We start from the raw sequence: 24473 nt of genomic DNA on the forward strand, positions 1-24473 counted from the left end.
TCTTTCCCTCCCTCCCTCCCTCCCTCCCTCCCTCCCTCCCTCCCTCCCTCCCTCCTTCCCTCCTTCCTTCCTTCCTTCCTTCCTTCCTTCCTTCCTTCCTTCCTTCCTTCCTTCCTTCCTTCCTTCCTTCCTTCCTTCCTTCCTTCCTTCCTTCCTTCCTTCCTTCCTTCCTTCCTTCCTTCCTTCCTTCCTTCCTTCCTTCCTTTCTCCCTCCCTCCCTCCCTCCCTCCCTCTCACTCTTTTTCTTTTGCTTGGTGCTGGGATAGAGGGGGATTAATAGTGATTCTAATCAAAAAGTGGGTCATTGAAAAAAAAATTTTGAATGCACCGAAGAGAACAGAGGAAAGTTCAGAAGGAAGCACAGTCAGGCAGGACAGTTTTGAAGGTAAGCTGTGGAATTTTATGCTTTTAAAAACACCAAATGGTATGAAATGGATATTCGTGGTTTCTTATAGAATCCTCTTTTTGTGTTTCGTTGTTTACATGGGGAATGCCTCCTTTTTTGCTCTTTAAGTTCAGAATTTAAAAAAAATTGTAAGGTTTTTAGAGATTGTGTCCTCTCCTCATTTATATTACCTATGTTGGATACATGTTAGGAAAGGTAGTGTGGTATAAACAGAAAAGGACTGGAGTTGGGATTTAAAGATTTTAGTTCGAGTCTCATTTCTATCACCTATAAGATTTGTGTCTTGGACAATTTAACATCTTTCAAGCTTCAGTTTCTTCATCTGTAAATGAGAATAATACTTGTACTGCTTGCTTGTTAGGGTTGTTTGTTGGGAGTTTCAAATGAAATCATGCATACAGAGCACTTGATCATCTTTAAAGCATTATATAGAGCTTTTATTACCAAGCGCATTGTGTCAAAAAATATACTGTGATCCTCCCAGTGTGCAATAGAGGTAGATGATTAAATCCTATTTTAAATGAACAGGAATTACTGCTATATTTAGTCCTCTTGAGTGAGAACTTTTATATCTTCATTTTAATGTTGTTTTCTTGAAATTTTGAGCACCTTTAAATGGTAAACTTATGATAGTTGATTTGAATTATTTTACCAATAAAAGAAAAAAACATATAGTAAAGTTTCATCTTAATTTTTATTACTTTTGGATCATTCTGTTGTTATGGAAATAAAGGTTTATACAAAATTGCTTGTACATTTTCGCCTGAATGCTAGTATTTATTTATTTTTGTTTGAAATAACCCAAGATTTTGTATAAAGTTAAAAGTAATTCACAAAATGCTGAAAGCATACTTTGGGCAGTTTCTATAATTCTCTTGAGTTAACAATTCTTCTAATACAGCATGATTTACTAAGCCATCCTAGAAAGATAGCATTAGAGTGTGCATGACAGTGTAAAATTAAACACATGCTCACAATCAAATTAATGTAGTTCATCTGTCTTCAACTAATAACAATCTGTCATGCTATCTATCTGAGTAGGGGCATAAACAGTTTATTTTGTGTTTGGAATAACTTCCTGGAGGTAGTTAATGTGACATGTAGTTTGTTTGAAATGAGTATAACCAGATCAACACTCTAGATGTTTTCCTGATAACCTAAAAATTACTGAGAAAATCTGTACTAGACTTATATTTCTATTTCATTTTTAGTTTCCTTAAGTTATAGCAATGACATTTTTCCCTTTAAAATATTTTTTTTCTTAAAAAAACATACTTTTAAGTTTGAGAAGATTCAGTTTAAATGTTTCTGGCCAAAATAGCAGTTTATATTAATGATTTTTGTGTAATTAACAATTAATCGACAATGATATAATTAATAGTGAAATATTGCACAATTTCCTCCATTTTGCTGTTGGGAGACACTTAGGGTCATATAAAAAATTCAACATACTCATACTATAGAATGATGCTTAATTACTTCAAGGTGAATTTTCTACCAGGCTAAATATTTAGAAAGATATATAAATATCTGAATCAAAATATGTCGTGTAAAAAAATATGTCATGTAGCCAAAGTTGTTATTTCTTGCCTGTATTCGAGAATTTTGTAATCCAATATTTTAATTTCAAACCTTAAATGCTTATAAATCAGGTAGTCCAAATGATGATAACTAATCTGATTTCAGTCAGTGGTTTTGAAAACTTATAAAAATCACTGATAAAACGAGTTTAGGTTTTTAAGGGTTTATTGGAAAATAGAAAGAAAAAGATTGAGAACAGAATTCTAACAGCCTGGCATTCCTATCTTTCCTCAAATTTCCTGTGAAGTCCTCTGCCGCCACCACCATCAAGTCAGGAAGCCAAAAAATCCCAGCGCTCTCTGCGCAGGCTCCCTTTCCTCCTTCCTGTCTCCTCCCAGACCATAGGAGGCTCTTCAAGTTGATTGGCTGGTAGCCTTGATAGACAGCACCCATGAGCAAACGTCATTTCCTGATGCCAAGGAAAAGCCACAATGCCTCTGAGGCATTTTCCTCATGGTGGAGCTTTCCCACAGCAAGTCTCTAGTAGGTGGCGTCATTCCAATCATTACAGTCCCCCCTTTTGTTCCTCAAGAAACAAAATGTTTCCTTGACGGAACAGTAAGAAGAATATAATAACTATTGCTAACTAATAATATGTGAACAACAATATAGAAAAGGAAGAGAGGAAAGTTTTGTCCAGGGGGCGATTTTTTTTTTTTTCCCCTCATGAACCGACGCTTTGACATTAGTCTTGCAAAGGGAGGGCCTCTGCATAGGGTACATGTTACAGATGATGTATATTATAACAGAAAGGAGATAGTAAAAACTAACAAAACAAAACAGTTCGTATAGAGTCTCTGATTTCTCTTGTCTTCTTGAAGTGGTAAGATGTCATCAGGAGGAAACTGGATTCTGGTCTGGAAAACTGGATTCTGGACTCTGGTCTGGATTCTGGATTCTCTTCTTTAACTGTTTGAATTGCTGTATTTTTTACTAAACCTTAGCATAGCATTGTCAATGATCAAATTAGTAAATTCCATTACATTCCCTTCTTTATATCCTTAGACTTCCAATAGAGGGTTGAGGTAGTTTTGCAATCAGTAACACTTTTTACCACCATGTGTCTGGATCAAAGCCAAATTTAGTATGTGTTCATGACACCTGAAAATGTTATGGAAAGGTTATCATACCATATCTTATGGTTCCGAGACAGCCAGTGATTGTGCTAGGCCACAGGTGAGTTCAACAGAGTGAGATAAAAAGATAAATAAGTTCAGTTAAATTAGGTTAAATTAGGAGGGAGAGAGGATGAATACTGGACTGTGCCTAGTAATTGTGCTCTACATAGTCACCATCATAAGCAAACCATGGACTTACGTATACCTGTCTCTCCTTTTGTTGCACATATATTCTCTCCAGGGCCTGCATCAGAGTTCACAGCAAGTTAGTCTCTGAAATGATAAGTTTCCATACTTCTGAAATCTCATTAATTTCACCAAAGACAGTATGATGGTAAAAATGCGTGCTATGCTGCATAACTGAGAATATATTAGTGATATATACAATAATTCCAAACCATACCCAGAGTATAATGACATATAAATAATAAATGAATGTAAATAGCTGATTATATTAGACATTATTACATAATCTTTTAGCAAGTAAACCACATCATCTTATACATGAATTCTCTAGTATAACAGTAGCAGATACTTAAAGTGGTGATTAATACTCTCTCGGGGATAGGGATGGTTTGTGTGGAGACTTGACCACAGTTCCCAGGGATCTATGTAGGAATGAGATTTAATATACTAAAATAAGGCTATTATAGGAAGCAATAATTATTTTTTAAAAAGTTATGTACTTTATATTATTACTTGTGTATTTTGAAAAGAAAAGATACACCTAATTTTAGGTATTGTGTATCAAATTTTAGGTGCATAATATTAAATTTAATAAATTATCAAAAATATGTGATTTGTCATATCTCTGTGGGCTATTCATAATAAATGATTATTTAAACATATAATTTTAAAACTTGTAAAAATAGCTGCAAATACTTTATGAACAGCTTCATATTTCGTAGAGTAGTCAATAAAATATTTTTATACTATTAGATAATATAATTGTTCTTGTTTTTAAAAAATATGTTAGTAATGTGTACTTTTTGAGCCCTAACTAGTAAAAAGGCAGTTGATTAGTGGAAACTTGTTTAAAATATTAAACATTTCATATGTTTTTCCTAATAAATAATTTCTTCAAATAAAATTTTGTTTGTGTAAAACCTTTTTAATTTTATATAATCAAAATTATCTATTTTGCATTTTGTATTGGTTTCTATGTCTTCTTTGGTCCTAAAATCTTCCTCTTTCCATATATATGACAGATAAACTGTTACATGCTCTCTTAATTTGCTTACGTATATCCTTTATGTGTAAATCCTGTACGCATTTTGACCTTTCAAATAAAATTTTGAATTGGAGTTTCACTTTAAAATGATCTGCTTCATAATATACATTCTTTTTTTTTTGTAAGTAGACTTATATTTAAAAAAATTATTCTGGTTTTCTTTAAACATTACTATTTTACATCTTACAGAAAACTATATTAAATTATATTATATTTTATTTTATTTTATTTTTTTTGGTGAGGCAATTGGGGTTAAGTGACTTGCCCAGGGTCACACAGCTAGTAAGTGTCTGAGGCTGGATTTGAACTCAGGTACTCCTGAATCCAGGGTCGGTGCTTATCCACTGCGCCATCTAGCTGCCCCCTAAATTATATTTTATTAACTGTGATTAAATTTCTTGCATTGGTGTCTTCCATTTTCAGCACATTTTGGAATAAACATTTCAAACTGAATGTTCAAAATTGAATTTGTTATCTTTCCCCATGACTTGTTTCTCTTCCAACAGCTCATTGATGGCACCACCATTCTCTTGGGTCACCCTGACTTGATACCATGTCATGGTCTTCAACTTTTCTCCCTTTCCTTGTTCCTTAGGTTGAATCATTTCTGTCTCTTCAGTATTTTTTCATTCACATTGCCACTACTCTAGTTCCAGCCATTAGCACCTCTTGCTTGGGCTATTGTAAAAACCACTTAACTGGTCTTACTGCCTCCCTTGTAACAAAGAAAGAGAACTGATCACATCAACTATTTTGATGATAGATTATACAAACTGTTGCCATCTTTGACAAGAAGGGTAGAGATTGATTTTTCCATTTCTTCTTCCGGGCAAGGTTGGTTCATTAGAATTACACAGAGTCTGGTTTCATTGTTTCTGTTGTTTACTATCATTCTTTCTATTTCCCTGGTCATTGTCATCTTGCATTTCCCCCAGCTGTGTAGGGAGAAATACTTTGCATGTTAATATATCTCTCTATCTCTATCTCTAGTAGTTGAATTTCTGGGCCTGGATTTGGACATTTTAATCATTTTCTTAGTATAATTACAAATTTCCAGATTGTTAGGATATTGATGTACCTGACTTTATATGATCTCTCCAACACTGACTATTCCTACTCCTTTTTTTTTTTTTGGTGAGGCAATTGGGGCTAAGTGACTTGCCCAGGGTCACACAGCTAGTAAGTGTTAAGTGTCTGAGGCCGGATTTGAACTCAGGTCCTCCCGAATCCAGAGCCAGTGCTGTATCCACTGAACCACCTAGCTGATCCATATAAACTACTCTATTTTGGGGGGGGGGGTGAGGCAGTTGGGGTTTAGTGACTTGCCCAAGGTCACATGCCTAGTTAAGTGTCAAGTGTCTGAGGCCAGATTTAAACTCAGGTCCTCCTGAATCCAGGGCCAGTGCTCTATCCACTGCGCCACCTAGCTGCCCCTATTCCTACTCCTTTTGTCAACCTTTGCAATTTGCTAATTGTGGAATGTGACTCAGTGCTGTTTTGATTTTCATCTATCTTATTTTTAGTGATTTGGAGCAAACTTTCATATGTATGTTAGTAGTTTACAAGTCTTTTGAGAACTGTTTGCTCATATCATTTGTCCATTTATCCATAGAGAAATGGCTTTTGCTCTTATATTTGTGTTAGCTCCTGATATATCGTAGATATCAGACATAAGAGACATTTGATGTAGAGATTTTTTCTCCTCTTAATAACTTTTCTTCTTATCCTAGTTGACTTTATTATTGCAAAAGCTTTTCAATTTAATTTAATTGATTACCTTTTATCATTTGTGATTGCTTTGATCCCTCATTTGGTTAAAGATACATTCTTTATGGCTTAACTAGCTATATTTGTGAAAGGTACCCTAGTTACTTGTAGAGTTTGAGACTTGAGAACAACCTTATGTTTCAGAATTATTTATTGTAGCCAAATCAGATCTACAAAACTTAGTCACCAAGGTTTATTTGATGGGACTTAAAATGGACTTTCTTTTATAGAATCTTTTTTTTGATGATAAATAATTTTAATAGAATTTTATCTGTATTTCTTGGGACATCACATATGGCAGTGCCTCTTTTCACATCATATTCTCATTTAAAGAGTGGGTTTTCTTTTTCCTTGGACTTACAATAAGTTATATAGTACTTTCTGGAACAGCAGAATTATTGGAGAGTAATTTGGCAAGACAAATTTGTTTTTGTTTTTGTTTTTTTTAGTGAGGCAATTGGGGTTAAGTGACTTGCCCAGGGTCACACAGGTAGTAAGTGTTAAGTGTCGGAGGCTGGATTTGAACTCAGGTACTCCTGACTCCAGGGCCAGTGCTCTATCCACTGTACCACCTAGCCGCCCCAAGACAAATTTAATCTCTAAATTCCAACTTCTTGATTCTTTCTTTCTTTCTTTCTTTCTTTCTTTCTTTCTTTCTTTCTTTCTTTCTTTCTTTCTTTCTTTCTTTCTTTCTTTCTTTCTTTCTTTCTTTCTTTCTTTCTTTCGTGAGGCAATTGGGGTTAAGTGACTTGCCCAGGGTCACACAGGTAGTAAGTGTTAAGTGTCTGAGGCCGGATTTGAACTCAGGTACTCTTGACTCCAGGGCCGGTGCTCTATCCACTGCGCCACCTGGCTGCCCCCCAACTTCTTGATTCTAAACCCGAAAATCTTAACTAATACTATGAAGAGAGAGGACAAAATTGTTTTTTAAAGAGGTATTAATTGGGTTGTCAAATGCTAATTTGTAACCTGTGGTTTGGAAATTTCAATTATTAGCCGCACATTGAATTTTTAGATAAAACTTATTATAACTACCTGAATCCTCAAATATAACAGAGATTTTACTTTTATTGTTTACTTTTAAAACTTTCTCTTTAAAGAAGCTAAATATATACTTTCCACTAGTAATATAAAACACTTCAAAAAGAACAGAGGGGCGGCTAGGTGGCATAGTGAATAAAAGCACCGGTCCTGGATTCAGGAGTACCTGAGTTCAAATCAGGCCTCAGACACTTGACACTTACTAGCTGTGTGACCCTGGGCAAGTCACTTAACCCCATTGCCCCGCGAAAAACAAAACAAAACAAAACAAAAAACAGAAAACCTTCACTGGAGTAAAATAATATACACATGATTATCAAATGTGTTTTTGTTATTGTTGTTGTTGTTTTTTGTTTTTGTTTTTGTTTTTTGGTGGGGCAATGAGTGTTAAGTAACTTGCCCAGGGCCACACAGCTAGTAAGTGTCAAGTGTCTGAGGCCAGATTTGAACTAGGTCCTCCTAAATCCAGGGCCAGTGCTTTAACTACTGCGCCACCTAGCTGTCCCCAAATGTGTTTGTTTTTAATGAAAATTGTGAAGTTAGAATATTGTTTTAAGGAACAAAATCCACCAACTTCTATGAATTTTGAACAACTTAGAGACTCACATATAGGTACACATGTTTTTATACTGTCTCCTTGCCGTTTCAGGTAAATGAGGATCCAGATTTCCACTGCCTCAAATTTCTTTATCCTTAAAATCTTTATATTTACTAATAGTTCAGTTTGCTATTCAAGGCTTTATTAGTGAATAATGGTGGTGTGATATGGGCTAGATTATAATTCATTTAATTGGTTTGAAGCACTAGTTGAATTTCTGGCACAAAAAACTTGCTTTTGGTTTTATCTCAATTTTAGTGGAGTGCTCTGTGAATCCACAGTACTTGGCCCTGAACAGTTTAATGTTTTTATCAGGAATTTCATTAGACACATTGATAGTTATACCTGAAAGTTATGCATCATTTTAAGGTTTTGAAAGAGCTTTGCACCTATTATCTTATTTTATCCATACATCAGCCCTGTAAAGTAGGTGCCATTTTACACATGAAGAAACAGACTGACAGAGCATAATTGACGTGTCAAGATTATGGTTATCAAATTTGCAGATGACACCAAAGTGGGAAAAATAGTTAATAAAATCTTGGATGACAAAGTCAGTATCTAGAATGATCTTGAGACAGTGGTTCATGTGGAAAAAAGATCTGGGGGATTTATATGAGTTAATAGTAAGGTATAGCAGCTAAAAATTCTAATGCAGTCTTATTAATCTGCATCAAGAGACATATGGTGTCCAGAACTAGCTGCTAATTTTACTTTACTCTGCTGTTTATCAGATTACAACAGGAGTAACTGGGGTATTTGGAGAAGGGTGTTCATTTTGAGGCACCATGAAAGGACACTGATATTTTAGAGAGGACATTGGCTGATGTCTAGAGGAGTATGGTCCAGGTAGTCATGGGCCTCAAGATCAGAGCATACTAGGGTCAGCAGTAAGGACTGGGGTGTTTAGAAAAGAGAATACTCAGGTCGTATGTGATATTAAAATGCTGTCCTGTGGAAGAGAGATCAGATGTGTGCTTGTGTCTACAGGACAGATGAAGAAGTAGATGGAAGTTGTACCTAATAAAATTATCCAAAAGTAAATGGGCTTCTTTGGAAAGTAGTGGTCCTGACTGAAATATCTTTAAATAAAGATAGGGAGACAACCTATGGGTAAGTTTGAGAGAGGATTGTTGTTCAAGTTGGAGTATATGGCCTCCAAAGGTTCCTTTAAACATTGAATCTTTTTATACCTATGAGTCCTTTGAATTTTAGCAGTTCCTTCTATTTTCTAGTAATATTTCCTTTTATTTATTTTTGGGGGGGAGGGGGTGTTCTGTGATTTCATTGATGTAGGGCACTCCCAGTAAAGAAATTCTTTTTACAAGTGCTGATCTGCAGTTATTCAGCAACTTACAGCGTAGGAGATTGAGAGGTTAAGTGAATATAGCAATACTTTGAAGCAACTTAAGTGGATTTTAATATCTAACAATCATAACACCATTTTAATTTAACGAATTAAATATAAATATAATAATATAATAAATATAAACATAAGTAATAAATACATTGATAATTTAAACTTGATGATTTAATTTAATTTTGAATTACATCCATGAATCAGATCTATGTTGCATTTAGTGAAATTATATTCCACAGCACTACATTGTTTGCTTGACTTATTGTAATATAAATCAGTGGTGTCAAACTCAAATAGAAATGAATCCCTGCAGTTGCATATTGATTTGTTATTATTGTTCACTTGTTTCAGTAACGTCCAACTCTCTGTGACCCCATTTGGAGTTTTCTTGGCAAAGATCCTGGAGTGGTTTGCCGTTTTCTTCTCCAACTCCTTTTGCAGATGAGGAGATTCGGCAAACAGGGTTAGGTGATTTGCTGGGAGTCACACAATTAGTAAGTTCATCAGACCAGGTCTAAACTCAGGGAGTTGTCTTTCTGATTCCAGGCCCAGCACTCTAATCTGCTGCACTAACAGCTGCCCTTGCATATCGACTCAGGAAATCACAAATTAACATTATGCTGGATTGTACCTTTATTTTATTATACATTTCCCAGATTAATCTGATTCTGACCACACTTGGGAGCAATGAGTTTGATACTGTTTTACTTAAAATATAGGGGGACTACAACTGTTTTTAGCTAAATTATTGGGGGCCAGACTGGCTTGGCTATTATACCAGTTTAGGCAGTAAGTATTTATTATTAAAGCATATTAAATGTTGGTAAAGAATTGACCGCATGACATTTAACACAAGTAGAACACCCCCCTATCACTATATTGTCTCTAAGAGAGCCCATGGCCTCAAGCAGAATTCAGAAGCCCTATATTACCTCCTCTTGACTAAGAGGAGAGCACTCACCAACCAACAGCTGGTCCAGACCAAAAGTGTGTTCCAAGATGGGGTGGGCCAGGAGCCTCCTGTGTTCCTGACTTTTATCCGCTTTTGATAGAGGCCCGTCACTACACACTGATCAAAACTAATTGATTGGCATCATTCAGTTTCATGGCTTGACAAGACTTGAGGGTGGTCCATGTTAAAATGAGCTGTACCATCAGGTTCTTTTTTTTTTTTTTTTTTGTGAGGCAATTGGGGTTAAGTGACTTGCCTAGAGTCACACAGCTAGTAAGTGTCAAGTGTCTGAGGCCGGATTTGAACTCAGGTCCTCCTGAATCCAGGGCCAGTGCTCTATCCACTGTGCCACCTAGCTGCCCCACCATCAGGTTCTTAATGGGAGAGACCCTGAGCGGCCAAAGCACATTCAGCAGGTGTGGTTTTATCCCCTTAGTTCACTGGCCTAGACATAAAGAGTCTTATCTCCATTCCTTGGACTCACCTTGAACTCCTTCATAACATTGACTTCTGAAGTGGGGAGAGTTAGAGAGAAGCTGGGTCTGCCAGAACCCCATTATTAATAATGATTTTCTCACAATACTCCTGATAATAAACGATTTCATCTTAATCAGCACTCAGGTATCATGAATATCATATATTTTTAGAATGTATATATTTTATTAATTCAGCTACATGTGCCATGTCAACTTATAATATATTTTCCTCAGTAAGAGAATAAAGAACATAGTGAGGGGAATGTTTTGGAAACTTTTGGGAGAGAACAATTGGATTAGAATAACTGGCCAGAATTTGTGGCAGGGTTTATCAGCTAGCTGCTGGCATGAATAGAGGTTGTGTTTTGAACACGGGTGAGAACAGTATAAGTGAGAAATAATTGAAATTTTCATTAAAGTACCGGGTATCATAGAAGAGGCAAGTTTGGAACATGTAAAGTTCTAAGTGGTAGAATTAGGCCCCATGCAGATTATAAAATATGAATAATAGTGATTACATAGCAATGACTGGACTTTCTTGAAAGCTCATTTGATGAATTGATATTTTTGCTTCTTGATTTTAAAATTTGAGCTTGCAAAAGAATGGGAAAAAGAATATGAATAACTCTTATTTCCTATTCACTTAGTCAACAAGCATTTATTATGCACTTACTATGTGCCAGGTGTGTCATTTGAAATTTTATGGGAGTACCTATCTCTGACCCAAGTATTAGGGAATTTAGCTGGGGTTTCTAATATATTGTTACTTAGAAATTAGAGGCTATAGTACCAGTTTTGAGCATTAAGCATTTATTAAAACTAATTAAATATTAGTAAAGAGAGAGCCATGCCCCAGAAGTTCAGAGGGGAAAGAGAAAAAAAGTGTGGCTGCTTCCTCTAGTGTTCCCAGGCCAAGAGAGTTTGTGTGAACGGAAGCTTCCTGCAGGTTTGGAGGAGAGGCAGCCCTTCCACACTGCTCAAAGCTAAATAGCTAGCTAGCATCATTCAAGTCTCTTGGTTTATTGGACTTGAAGGTGGTCCATGAGCAGTACGTGCTGAGGTCAGAGTCCAGAGGACAGACACTCTGGAGGGAAAAGGCTTTCAGGTAGGTGTGGTTTTAATCTGTATTGCCTCTATTCACAGTCCAAGGTCCAACTACATTTCCTTTGAAATCATCCTGACTTAGAATGTAAGGGCTGGCCTTAAGAAAGGTCTGGCTAGACTCTCTGGGTCCCCTAGAACCCCATTATTTTCTCACACAGGCATCATGGTAAGAAATAAAGCTACAATGAAAAGCAAAAACAGGACCCTGCCCTCAAGGACCTCCCCGACCAATGGGGGATACAGCATGCAAGAAACTGTGTACACATAAGATCTATCCAGTGTAATGGATGACAGTCTCAAAGGGAACACACAGGCAGTAGAGGGTCCTGGGAGAGGCCTGCCGCAGTAGGAAGCACAGTCTTGGAGGAAGCCAGTGAGAAGGCGTGAATGGAGTGGGGAGGTGGAATGTCTTGTATAAGGAATAGCAGTTAGACTATTCTACTTAGACAGTAGAACATATGGGGGTATTAAAGCATACGAAGCTGGAAACATAAGAATTAATTTGGGTTTTACTTTGACAGTGTTCTTGGGAAAATAACACTCACATGTTATTGAGTATAGTTAAAAAAGAAGAGAACCAATTGTAGTCTCTTTTCTCTGAAAGGAAAGCTATAGGAGGTACCAGAGATATACCTAAGAAGAATAAAAGAGTAACAGTTAAGTGACACACATCAAGGAGACTCATTTTGTAGAAATTTCCATTAGTTTTGATAGATGGGTGATTAGCAGTTACTAAAGGAAAGCTTCAGTGGAATGGAAGAGATAAATAGATTGATAATCTATATATTTTCCCCATCCTTCCTTTTTTTCATTTTGTCAGTTTTATTCCAACAATTCCATTTTCTCATTTCTTTAGCTTTTATTTCCTTACCACCTCCTTTTATTCTCTCAATATACACAGATATTTTATCACATGTACTTGAGTGTATGGTTTTAATCATTCTCTGAGAACTATTAAAGTCCATTAAAAAGCTTGATTAGACACCCTGTAATAGAAAGGCTTAAATTCAGTTGTCAAAATTTGGTCTACTGAGTTCTGTTCTGTATCTTATTTTTTTTTCAAAATTGTTTTGTAATTTAATTCAATAAATATTATGTACCTATTTTGTGGAACAGTATTATGGGGGACACAGAAATAAATATACAAGGCAAGGTGCCTGCCTTCAAGGCCCTTACAATCTATCAGTGATTATAAGGCAGAAATCTGAGTAATATGATAAGACAGAATATAAGGCATTCTAAAAGAGATACAAATAAAATATACTGGGAATTCAAAAGACATAAAGGTACATTAATTAAGGAACTCAGAAGGCCTTATAGAGAAGGTTGCACTTAATATGAAACTTTGATGGTAGGATTTTTGACAGAAATGTGAGACTAGGTCATTCTAGGGTGAAATTTCATGTAATAAAAAATTTATTATATACTAATGTGAAACACTTTACATTCCTACAGATGAAAAATCATCAGTTCTAGTGAGCATGGTTTATTCTTAATTAAAGGTACATTTTTCTGTTCTATTTTGGCATTTCATATATTTCCTCGACATTCCTAGACTGATGCCCCTATGTAGAGCCATAAAAGGAGGAAGTTTCTAAACTGCCTGCATCCTGATAGAAATTTTTATACAAATACAGATATGTTCTGTTACACAAAAATCTGAAGATTCACAACAGATTAAGAAGTGATAATTCACATTAGAAGTAACTTTCCTGTTTCCTAGTTCTAAGCCTCATTAGCAGTAGCTTATATGACCACCTTCTGATTTACACTTAAAATGCGTTATATCTTTTGATATAATTCAGATAGTTAAGTGATTTGGCCTAGGATCATATAGATAGTAAATACCAAAATTGAGATTTGAATCCAGGTCTTTAGACTCCAAGTCTGGTGTTTTCTCCATTGTGCCACGGCTGCTCCTTATTCCCTTGTATGCATTGTGTGATCTTTCTTCTCACTTTACATAGAATATTGACTTCTGTTTTACTGAGAAGATTGGGCTCCCTAACATTTTGGATTTTTCCTAATTATTTCTCACATTTTACTTTATAAGTATTTATTATGTACATGTCTTATGTCCCTTCCTAGGCTATAAATTTAATAAGAATCATTGTGTCTTGTTTCATATTTTTCACTCCAATGCCTAGAACAAGGTTTTGAATGTGGTAGGTGCTTTAAATGTCATTTGCAAAGGTTTCACTTTGGATCTCTTATATATTTAGTACAGAATTTTAATTAGAAAACTGATTTTTATATAAATTGTGAAGAATTCATTGGCAACATACAATAAGGTATATGGATATGTTTGCTTATGATTAAAAAGTGAACTTTGGGGGGGGGTATGTGGCTATATGCTGTGCACATGAAAAGGTTTGACTTGCCAACACATGGTTTGCCTAGGTGGCTTTGTTTTCAGGTCATAAGGGTTCACTTATCATTCATGCTAGTTAATATTCTCTCTCTGCCTTAAGAGTAATAACTGACAACTCATTTAACCTTTGGCATTCTTATGGTCTTTTTTCCTTGTCACCCATCTGCCTTCCTAATTTCCTCATAATGCCCTAGTCCTTAGATCCATATCATCATCGAACTATTGCATTTCTCCTGTGACTGGCAACCTGTCCTCATTTTCTGTGATCACTGCGCACTTTTACTCCCTTTCTCCCTTCGACTGCTATCTTGGAGTACTATTAGTCAAATATAATTAGGGATTTAAGGTTTATAAAATGTTTTCCTCACACCTCTTATGGGAAGATTGAAATTATTGTTATGAACACTTTAAAGATGAGAATACTGAGGGTTAAAGACATTGCCAGTGGTCCTGTAGCTTGTAAGTGTTCTTTCCTCTCTATACCTGTCTGGCATACCTATCTCCTTTCTTTCTCGGCTGTTTGCCTAATCACTCTAGAAAGTACAAGTTAATCAGAGAATAATTTAAGTAAATTCTTGGTCACTTGATAATCTTGGATATATAATAGGTCACTAAAGGGATGTTGGCGCATTTGCAACATCCATTGTCCTTATTCTCAGGAGATGGTTTGTAGACTTAGGACCGCGGTGTGGCGTTACTTCTGTGTTTATGCTTACTCAGGTCAACACTTCCTATTGCTCACAGTTTTGTTTAACCAGCATACATGTATATGGTCAACTGAAGGATTCTTGGCTTCCTATTAGCTGTGGTTCAGGTACCACTTCTTGGAGTCTTCCCCTGTAACCTGCCCCTTTTCCCACTTGCTACTCCTCTCCCCTTACTCAAATTACATTTTATTATACTTGTGTTTGTACGTTCTGTATCTCCCCAAGGGAATGTAAACCTCTTTAAATCAGGGTCTTTCAATTTTATTTTTTCTTGAGCTTTTAGCAGACTGTCTTTAGTATAGTGGGCTCTTAATAAATGTTATTCAAATTGAATTGAAGGGGATCATGGACCTAAAGAAAATATTGAACAAAGGCATGGAGATGAAGATCGATTCTGTGGTGTTTAATGAATTAAAATTACTTTTTCTTTGACACTGCCATTATAATCTTTGGGACAATTGGATTCACCCTGGTGTTTTGCCAAAGTGGACTTGGAACTCAATGATTACAGACACGCTTTTGTCATCTTTATCATATTCTTAATATTTTTACTTTAAGAAACCAGAATCATTGCTGAAAGTACTACTCATGAACTAAGTGACTAGCCATGGAAACACACGATGTCATTTTATTGGTGTGGCTCACAGCCCTCTTAGCATGAATGAGATGGTCAGGAACTATAAGCATGCACCTCTCATAGTTCCCTAAGGTCGTTGCTGGGACATTGGAACTACTGCTACAGATGGTGAATGAAAAATTTGCTTTTGAAATGTCATATATGACCAAAAATATTCAATTTTAACAAAATAGTAGTAAGCCCAACAGCCTCAGCAATGCTGATGTGGCATAATGGAAATAGAGGTTTTACTGTGTAAAAACAATGGGACTGTTTTCAGCTTCCATGTCTCCTATTTTGTATCTTCAGGAGATATGTTCCAGAATTGTTGATTGTAGTTTATCTTAATTGTACTGTATTCGTAATAATAGAGGGCAGTGTAGAGATTATCTAATCCAGTCACCTACTTTTGTGGATAAATTCTTAGGAGACTGAATATCATTTAGCTCATCCCAAGTGATGCTACCATACTAACTCTCCTGCTCAGAAACCCTTGTTCTCGTCACAATCAGCTTCTAAATTCTCGGCTCTAGCCAAACTTATTTACGCGTTATCCTGTGAACTCGACTTGGTTTTCTCAACCACAGTTTTTTGAAAATTCATTTTGTTTTTCATCCACCTGGATTACTCCTTCTCTTCCTTTTCAGTTACCTACATCTCATCAGTTCTTCATGAGTCAGCTCAGATTCCACATCCTTAAAGCCTTCTCTAACTCCCCTCTTGAGAAGTGTATCTACTCTAATAATTTTTGTCAATGCTCATCCAGTAGTTATCCATGTGATATACTTCTATCCTTGTTTGAAACATTTAATGTTCTCTTGCTTTTCCCTTTTTCTTTTGTTATTTAACTTTTCACATTTGTCTCTTGCCTCCCTAGCTAGCCTATGAGATCTTTCAGGGGAGGGACACAGCACTTAATATCATGATTTGTATTTGGTTGGCACTTAATAGACATGTGTTGATTTTATTTTGCGCAGTGTCATACAGCTAGTTATAGAGTCCCAAGACTAGAACTCAAGTCTTACTTCCTAGGCAAAATGTTCTTGTCATTCACTATGCCATGTTTTTAGGAAGGGAAGAAAAACTTGAAAACTTTTTTAAGATAAGGCTTAAATAAGGAGCCAAAAAGTAAAGAATTGGAAATTTATGGCTATCTCAGGATCAATCTTGAATCATTTTTTGAATTCTACAAATACCAAGTAACAATTGTTCTCAGTTCTCACTCACTATTGTACATAATTCCTTGAAAATGGCCAGATGAACTGTTTATAAAATAACAATATTTTTCTGCTTATAGGATCACTAACACTCATAAATCCTTGAAGGACTTGTTTATAGAATCAATAATCTTTGAAGGAAGATATAATTTGGGTTTTTTTTTTTAACAATTCTGGTGAGTTTGCAGGTAGAGCTGACACAAATATTGTAGCCCTCAGAGAATGAATAAATCCTAGAAGCTTTTTCTTCCTCTTTTTCAGGCTCCCCTAAAAGATAAGATAGTTTCAGCAATTCCCGGATGTCCAACATTAATTAGCCATTGGGCCTAAAATTATTTAACAAACTTAATCTGTTCTTTCATATTTATCATTACCAACAAACCAGGAAGCATAACTAAGAAGAGAAGGAGGCATTGGTAAATGAGAGCAGGCATATAAATTTCTTATGTTGAATAAAATGTTTGTATTATGAAGGTTGTGAACTGATCTGCAAAGCTATAAGAACACTGTTTAATGGGTTTCACCATAGATTTTGACATAACTTGTGTATAGTTATTTTGACTGTAGGCAAACTCTAACTTTAGACATGTAGTTTCACTTCATAGCAAAACTAGGTAGAAAAGCTTTGTGTTACTGGAAAATTTGATGAGCATGTCATTCATGCCTTAAGACACGTCACTGAAAAAAACATCAAAGAGCACAGGATCCAACACTGATCCTTGGGGTACTCCACTGGAGTACACTCACTGACGTTGAACTATTAATGAATACCCTTGGAATCTGTCTATTCAACCAGTTAAAAATCCATTTAATTGTATTATCATCTAGTCCACATCTCTCCATCTTTTCTGTGAGAATAGTGATACTTTGTCAAGTGCTTTGTTAAAATTTTGGTAAGCTATGCCCATAGAATTCCCAGATGTGCTAGTTTAATAACCTGTTAAAATGCAGTAAGGTTAGTCTGGCATGACCTGTTCTTGAAGAAACCATACTGTTGTGTGTTGTTTTTTTTTAATCTCTGCTTCCCTTCCTACCAACATCTCTATATATTTGAATAGGGTAGAATAAAGTAAAATATACTCAATAAATAAATTGTTTTCTTTAAGACAATCATTAGACAGTTGTTATATTGCTTAATATGCTAGATTGAATTCTTTTGACATGGGATATGTTGCATGTATGTGTTTTTTGATGGTAGAGAATATTCTAGTAAAAAAGGTGACATTGCCTTATATTTAACTGGTTAGTGATTTCATTAGGGATTTTTCCTAGTGACATTATTTGTTCTTACTTTTGTTGTTGAATTAGAAGTATTTTAGCTTCAATATTATGATAAACTGTAGTATAAACATTAGTGCTAATAGCTTAGTATTTTAGTTGTCCACAAATTAATGCCTGTGGTATCTGGGCGTTTTTAGGCTTGTTCTTGTAAACAAGGCCTCAGTGATGTTTAAGGAACAGCAACATGGGGCCAAAAAAAAAAAAAAAAAGCTCCACATTAACCAAGGTAAGCAGTATAAATGGGGCTTAGGAATCCCCTGTTAGACCAAAAATCTCCTAGAGAAAATCTCCAGAGCCTACAAATTAAAGACCTCCAATATCATTTTAAATAAAGCCTTTTATGTAGTAGAAGAGCATTTTTTCAGTTGATAATCAATTGCCACTATTATGCAGGCTTACTAGATTTGCAAATTTACAAGTTTTTACAAGTCAGTTGAGTCCCTTCCTCAGGAAATCAGTTTAAGTTTTTTTTTCCTGTATTGACTCAAAGAACCTAGTTGTCCTTAAATCCTTGTGAATATATTTGCCTTATAATTTGACGGCATTGAGTCAACACCCTTATTGGTACTGAAATGCAATAAAAAGAGAAACTTTTCAATATAGATTCCTGTTACTTCAGGATCAAATTTGGAAAAATTGGAATGGACATGACAAAACCTGTCAAGATTTGAGTTCCATATTCTGCTTTTACCACCTAACACTTCTCTGTAAAATGCTGTCTTGTTTAAGTGCTTTATTTCCTGTGAGCCCATCACTGGGAAAATCAATGACCATTCTCAAAATATATAAAGAAAAGAAGCTTTCTAAAGTCTCCTTTTATGAAATTAGAAATATTTTAATAAAAAATTCAATCAATATTTTGATATTTCTAGACACTAATAAGATATTTTCCATACAGCATTAAAATTATAAAACTCAAAAACATTCTAATTATGTCAGATTGTAAACTATTTCAAAGCAGATTTGTAGGAGATGTATATTTTATTAACTTATTTTAAATAAATCTTTTTTTTTCTCTGTATGCATTTATATATTTACTCATTCATTCAACACTTATAAGGCATCTACTATGTATAAGGCATAGGACAGATGATAAGCAGACACTGCTATATTATGATAGGAATAAATAGAATATGTTTTCTTTTATGTTAAAAATAATTAAACAATTTTATTTATAAACACTAATATGCTGGATTTTGTTTTTCTTTGAATGCCTTTCTAGTTGATTTGGAGCACATGAGAACAGTAAAACTTGATAAACACATCCGATTTTGCCAAGAAAATGGCCTCAGTAGCCATTTTGTGTCAGCAAAGACAGGAGACTCTGTAAGTAAAATAATGTTTAATATTACTAAAAACCCACTTGAATTATGTGTAGTAGCTTTAGCCAAACTTTAACAATTTGATGCGTTTTGTAAACTTGTTAAAGCTATGTGTATGTGCGTGTATGTGGGTGTGTATGTACACGTATGCACATACATACATACCTACATTTGGGAGAAAATGCCTTTTTCAGTTCCAAAATTCTATAATGTTATGATTTTGTAAATGTTTCATTCTAGCAGTGGGACATTCCCTTGCATTGTTTAGAATAGTGGTGTTTTACCAAACCATTTTTATATTTCCTATATTCACCAATATTCATGAGAGTTCTTGACATTGAACAATTTCCTGAGCAGCGTTTAGTTTAGGCTCTAATGACTTTCCCTCTGTTTGAAGACCAAGTTAAATTCTCTATAAAAGTTGGTTTAAAATGGTTTGTTCTGGAAGAGATGACTCTTCCCCAAAATATTTTCTTGTCCAAGGGGAGATTTTTGTAATTCCATACTCTGTATCAAAAACAATTTTGTATTTGATCCCGTTTTAGAAGGGTGTGGGGATGGGAACCTTCAATTCATAACACACTTAGCTGAGGAAGGTATAAACCTTATATTGAGAGAATATATCACTTCTCTTTCCCAAAAGGTAAATTGACAAGCAAATTTTGTTTTATAAAAGTAAGTAAAATAATGTTTAATATTACAAAAGCCCAGTTAAATTGTGTGTAGTAGTAAAAGACAGTCTTGAAGGTCCACAGTGCTGATCATCTACAATTCAGTAACTCTTGATGTCTGTTGGTTGTAGGGAAATAAGCAAGAAGGGAAAGTGGAGAGGCCAGAGGGATTGGCAGTGCTCTCCCTTTAATTAGGTTTAAAAGACAAGTCAGGTAAATAGACTGCTTGTGGTTGATGTTGCAGAAAAGCCAGACAAAATGAAAGACAACTGAACTACAGGATTGTTGTTTGAAGCCAGCATGTTCTGAAGATTACTTATAATGAGTCTTTCCAACTTTGAAAATATTAAGCCAGAGATTGAAATTAAACAGCTAGGTGGTACAGTGGATACAGTGCTGGGCCTGGAGTCTGGAAGACATGAGTGTAAGTTTGGCTTCAAACACTTTCTAACTGTGTGGCCCTGAGCAAATCACTTAACCCTGTTTGCCTCAGTTTCCTCATCTATAAAATATGCTGGAGAAGGAAATGGAAAAATACTCTAGTATCTTTGTCAAGAAAATCCCAAATGGGGTCATGAAGAGTCAGAAGTGACTGAACAAGAAAAAATTGTGCATAGTTTTAGATAACAATTAAGGATGAGTGAAAAAGCTATCTATTTTTAGATGTTTTCCACCTTTTAAAGAAAATGGTGTTTCCCAGTTCATTGCTATTTTAATAAAGAATTTTATATATATATATACATATATATGTATATAAAATATAAAGATGACTGAGTAGAAACTCATGGCAACTTCTCTCAATTGAAACTGTCTTAATTTTTAATTAATTCAGACTAGGGTACTATTTTTCACCTGTTGGCAATTTATACTAGTTTGAAAAACAAAATATACTTCAAGGAACTGTGATTTCTCTGGGTCTACCAGCATAATTCACATCACCCTCTATCCTGTAGTAGATAGAGTTTGATAGTTAGTGTGAACAAAACATTAATAATCATCATATAAAACCAACTTGGTGAAGACTCTTCCTAACTTAAGCTGGGTTGTTCTTCATATGGTAGGGTAGACACAGTCTGTCACCGGGTCCATATTGAACCCTTTCCAGTTTGGTTAGGACTTGCTAAAATTTGTGATATATCAGGATAACCTTTGAGAACCTAGGCTCAACTCCATAGCATAATGAAACATTGGAGTAGAACTTGAGTGGTTTCTCAAAATGCCTAAGAAAAACGCAAAACTTCTTAAGTGCCAAACCTGGACACAAAGTCACAATAATAAATATCATAAAATCCCAGCAGGTTTTTTTTTTTTTTAATTTGAAGCTGAGCTTGAAGGTGGCAGGGCATATTAGCAGGAATCAAATTACACTCATAGGTTTGGACAGTGATGATTACATTTTGCTAAGGCATACCCAGAGAAGTTCAAGTAACTATCTTCACTATCTCTCTATCACTTGGTTGGGGAGTGACCCAACTGGATAGTCCAGGCAAATTTAGAGTTATGGCTAAGCTCTGATTTTAGCAGAGTGCTTCATATCTGCTATTGCCTCTTAATTGGTCTCCTAGCCTCCAGTCTTTCCTCTTTTTTATCCATTTTCTATATAACTGTTAAATTGACATTCCTAAAGTACAGATCTGACTATATTACTCCCTTGCTCAAGAAACTTAAGTGATTCTCTCTTGACTGTAGAATAAAATATAAACACCTCTGTTTGGCATTTAAAGCCCTTAACATTCAGGCTCCAAACCTATTTTTCCAGGCTGATTTCACATTAATCCCGTTCATTCACTCCTCTATTCCAGCCAAACTGTGGCCTATTCTCTGTTCCCCATGGATGACCTGCTATCTCCCATCTCTAAGCTTCTGCCCAAGAATGCTTTTCCTTCTCACCAAGGCTTCTTGGAACCTCCAAGCTCCCTTTGTACGCCAGTCAGATTCCCCTTCCTAAAGAAGACCTTTTTTGATAACCTTCATTAATAGTGTTTTAGCCACTGTCTCCAAAAATGCCTGTTTATTTTTTATATTTACTTATCTGTGTACATGTTGTTTCCCTCTAGGAAATGTATGCTTTTTGAGCACAGGGGCTTTTTTGTTTATCTTTGTAGCTGTCATCAGCACAGTGCTTGGCACATAGGAATAGTCAAGAAGTGGTTTTTTAAAATTAAATTGAACTGAATCCCTTTTACAGTATGCTTATGGCATATGGAATCATAAAGATCTGGAATTGGAAGTTATGTTAGAGAACACTTAATTAAACTTTTAGTTTACAAATGAAAATGATATTCAGAGACTTCAAGTAACTTTCCCAAGATCACAGTGCTAGTTTATGGTAGAGCCAGAATTAGAAGTCCATTATATGATGCTATATGTGTATATGTTTATGTGTGTGTATATGAATTGTATGCAGTTATGTATGTTTGTATGTATTTATGTGTATCCAGAATTAGAAGTCCATTACATGATGCTATATGGATATATGTATATGTGTGTATGTGTAATATATGTGGTTATGTATTTTTGTATGTATTTATGTGTGTGTATTGTAGATTAATTTAGTAGCTTACCTTTGTTTCCTCGACTAAATAAATGATATACTTCCACATTATGATAAAGAATATTTTGCAACATTTCCTCTGCTTTGCTAGCTGGAGTGTCCATGGTTAAACACTAGGCATTGGATGAACCCTGATATTGACTGTTGTGTCTCTGCACTCTCCCTTCTAAGTCCGTGCAGGCATTAACTCCTTTCCCAGCCCTAGGATTCTGCTTTATTACTAAAGAGTTTTTTTCAGTAGGTGGTTATCTTTGTAGCCAAGAAGGTCAAAACAGATGTGTAACAAATTAATCTTGGGTTTATTGATATTTGACTTTTTAAAAAATCAAAGATCTAAATAATGTAATATTATGCCTTTTCTTGGTTTGCAGGTGACAGCAAGCTGTGAATGATCAACACTTGCAATTAGAATAAAACATTCATTTAGAGAAGTTGTAAAAGCTGTTCAGTAGGAATATATATTAGGTAGACTATTTAAGTAGAAAAGAAAAGAAGTATAACATAGTACATTAATAGATTTGACAAATATAGAAGTCTTAGTGAATTATCATAAAAGGAAATTAAGGAGTCTCTTAAAGATATATAATTTGGAAGAATAATGTTTCTACCATACTCTGAAAATGAGTACCAGCTTATGAAAAATCTGTGTGTTGATAGGAGAACCATGGAAGTCATTAAAAGGTTGGATAACAGTAACTTAAACTTGGATGCCACTTTATAATTCATCAAAGGCTTTCTCATGTCCCATTTTATCCTTACAATAGCCCTGTGAGGGGGGCAGGTAGGTGGCGCAGTGGATAAAGCACCGGCCCTGGATTCAGGAGTACCTGAGTTCAAATCCGGCCTCGGACACTTAACACTTACTAGCTGTGTGACCCTGGGCAAGTCACTTAACCCCCATTGCCTCACTAAAAAACAAAAACAAAAACAAATCTGGCCTCAGACACTTGACACTTACTAGCTGTGTGACCCTGGGCAAGTCACTTAACCTTCACTGCCTTACAAAAAACAAAAACAGCAACAAAAAAACCAATAATCCTGTGAGATAGAGAGGGAGGATATTATTATCCTTATTTTTAAAAATGAAGAAATAATGATAACTAATATTAACTTAGCAATTAGTTTGTGCCAGGTACTCTGCTAAGCAAATATTGTAAGTATTATTACCCTGGTAAGTAGGTGCTATTATTATCACCCCCATTTTCCAGATGAGGAAACTGAGGCAAACAAGAGGTTAAGTGACTTGCCCAGGGTCCAAAAGCTAGTCAGCATGAAGCCAAATTTGAACTTGGGTCTTCCTGACTACAGGCCTGGTGCTCTATCCACTGAGAACCTGGCTGTCCCTGTGGAGCAGCTGGGTGGCATGGTGAATAAAGCACTGGCCCTGCAGTCCAGAGGGCCTGAATTCAAATCTTAATTTAATTAAGAAATTTAATAGCTGTGTGACTCTGGGTGACTCACTTAATCCCAATTGCCTCAAAAAACTCAAATATTTGGGGCCATCTTCAGTTGTCCAAATGTATATCTTGCCACTGGATCCAGATGGCTCTGGAGGAAAGTGAGGTTGGTGACCTTGCATAGCCCTCCCTCACTTAACTCCAGAACAAAGGACAAAGAACAGCTATCCCTATCTTTAAAATGAACAAATGCCTCACTCAAATAACACAGCTCTTTAGTAGAATTGAGGCTTAGTCCTAGGTCATTTTTTGGTTTACCCTTGCCTGAGACAGACTAAACCAATTTTTCTTTTTTTGGTTTTTTGGTGGGGCAGTGAGGGTTAAGTGACTTGCCCAGGGTCACACAGTTAATAAGTGTCAAGTGTCTGAGGCCGGATTTGAACTCAAATACTCCTGAATCCAGGACTAGTGCTCTATCTACTGCGCCACCTAGCTGCCCCCTAAAACCAATTTAAAGAGCATTTTTCATGGGATGAGAAGTGAGAAATTGAATTCAAGAAGTATGTGTGTCACACTTAATGAACTTACAGATGAAGATCAAAAATTAGTTTGGACCAATCCAGTTTTAAGCTCTTGAGGGATTTATAAACCACTTTTCAATTTTATACTTTTATTATTTTAAAAGGCTGTAATTTATTCAGAT

At 35.5% G+C, this 24473-nt stretch overlaps 1 protein-coding gene across 2 annotated transcripts in view; it reads left to right on the plus strand.

Moving 5' to 3' along the window:
* RAB28 (RAB28, member RAS oncogene family) overlaps positions 1-24473 on the plus strand; it is a 126896-nt gene that overhangs the window by 87517 nt on the left and 14906 nt on the right. For both annotated transcript variants that reach the window (XM_043973173.1, XM_043973171.1), the window contains exon 5: positions 19049-19152. In XM_043973173.1, coding sequence (XP_043829108.1) covers positions 19049-19152 — 104 coding nt within the window. The remainder of the gene's footprint in view (positions 1-19048; positions 19153-24473) is intronic.

This window comes from Dromiciops gliroides, chromosome 6 (assembly GCF_019393635.1).
Source record: "Dromiciops gliroides isolate mDroGli1 chromosome 6, mDroGli1.pri, whole genome shotgun sequence".
Lineage (NCBI taxonomy): Eukaryota > Metazoa > Chordata > Mammalia > Microbiotheria > Microbiotheriidae > Dromiciops > Dromiciops gliroides.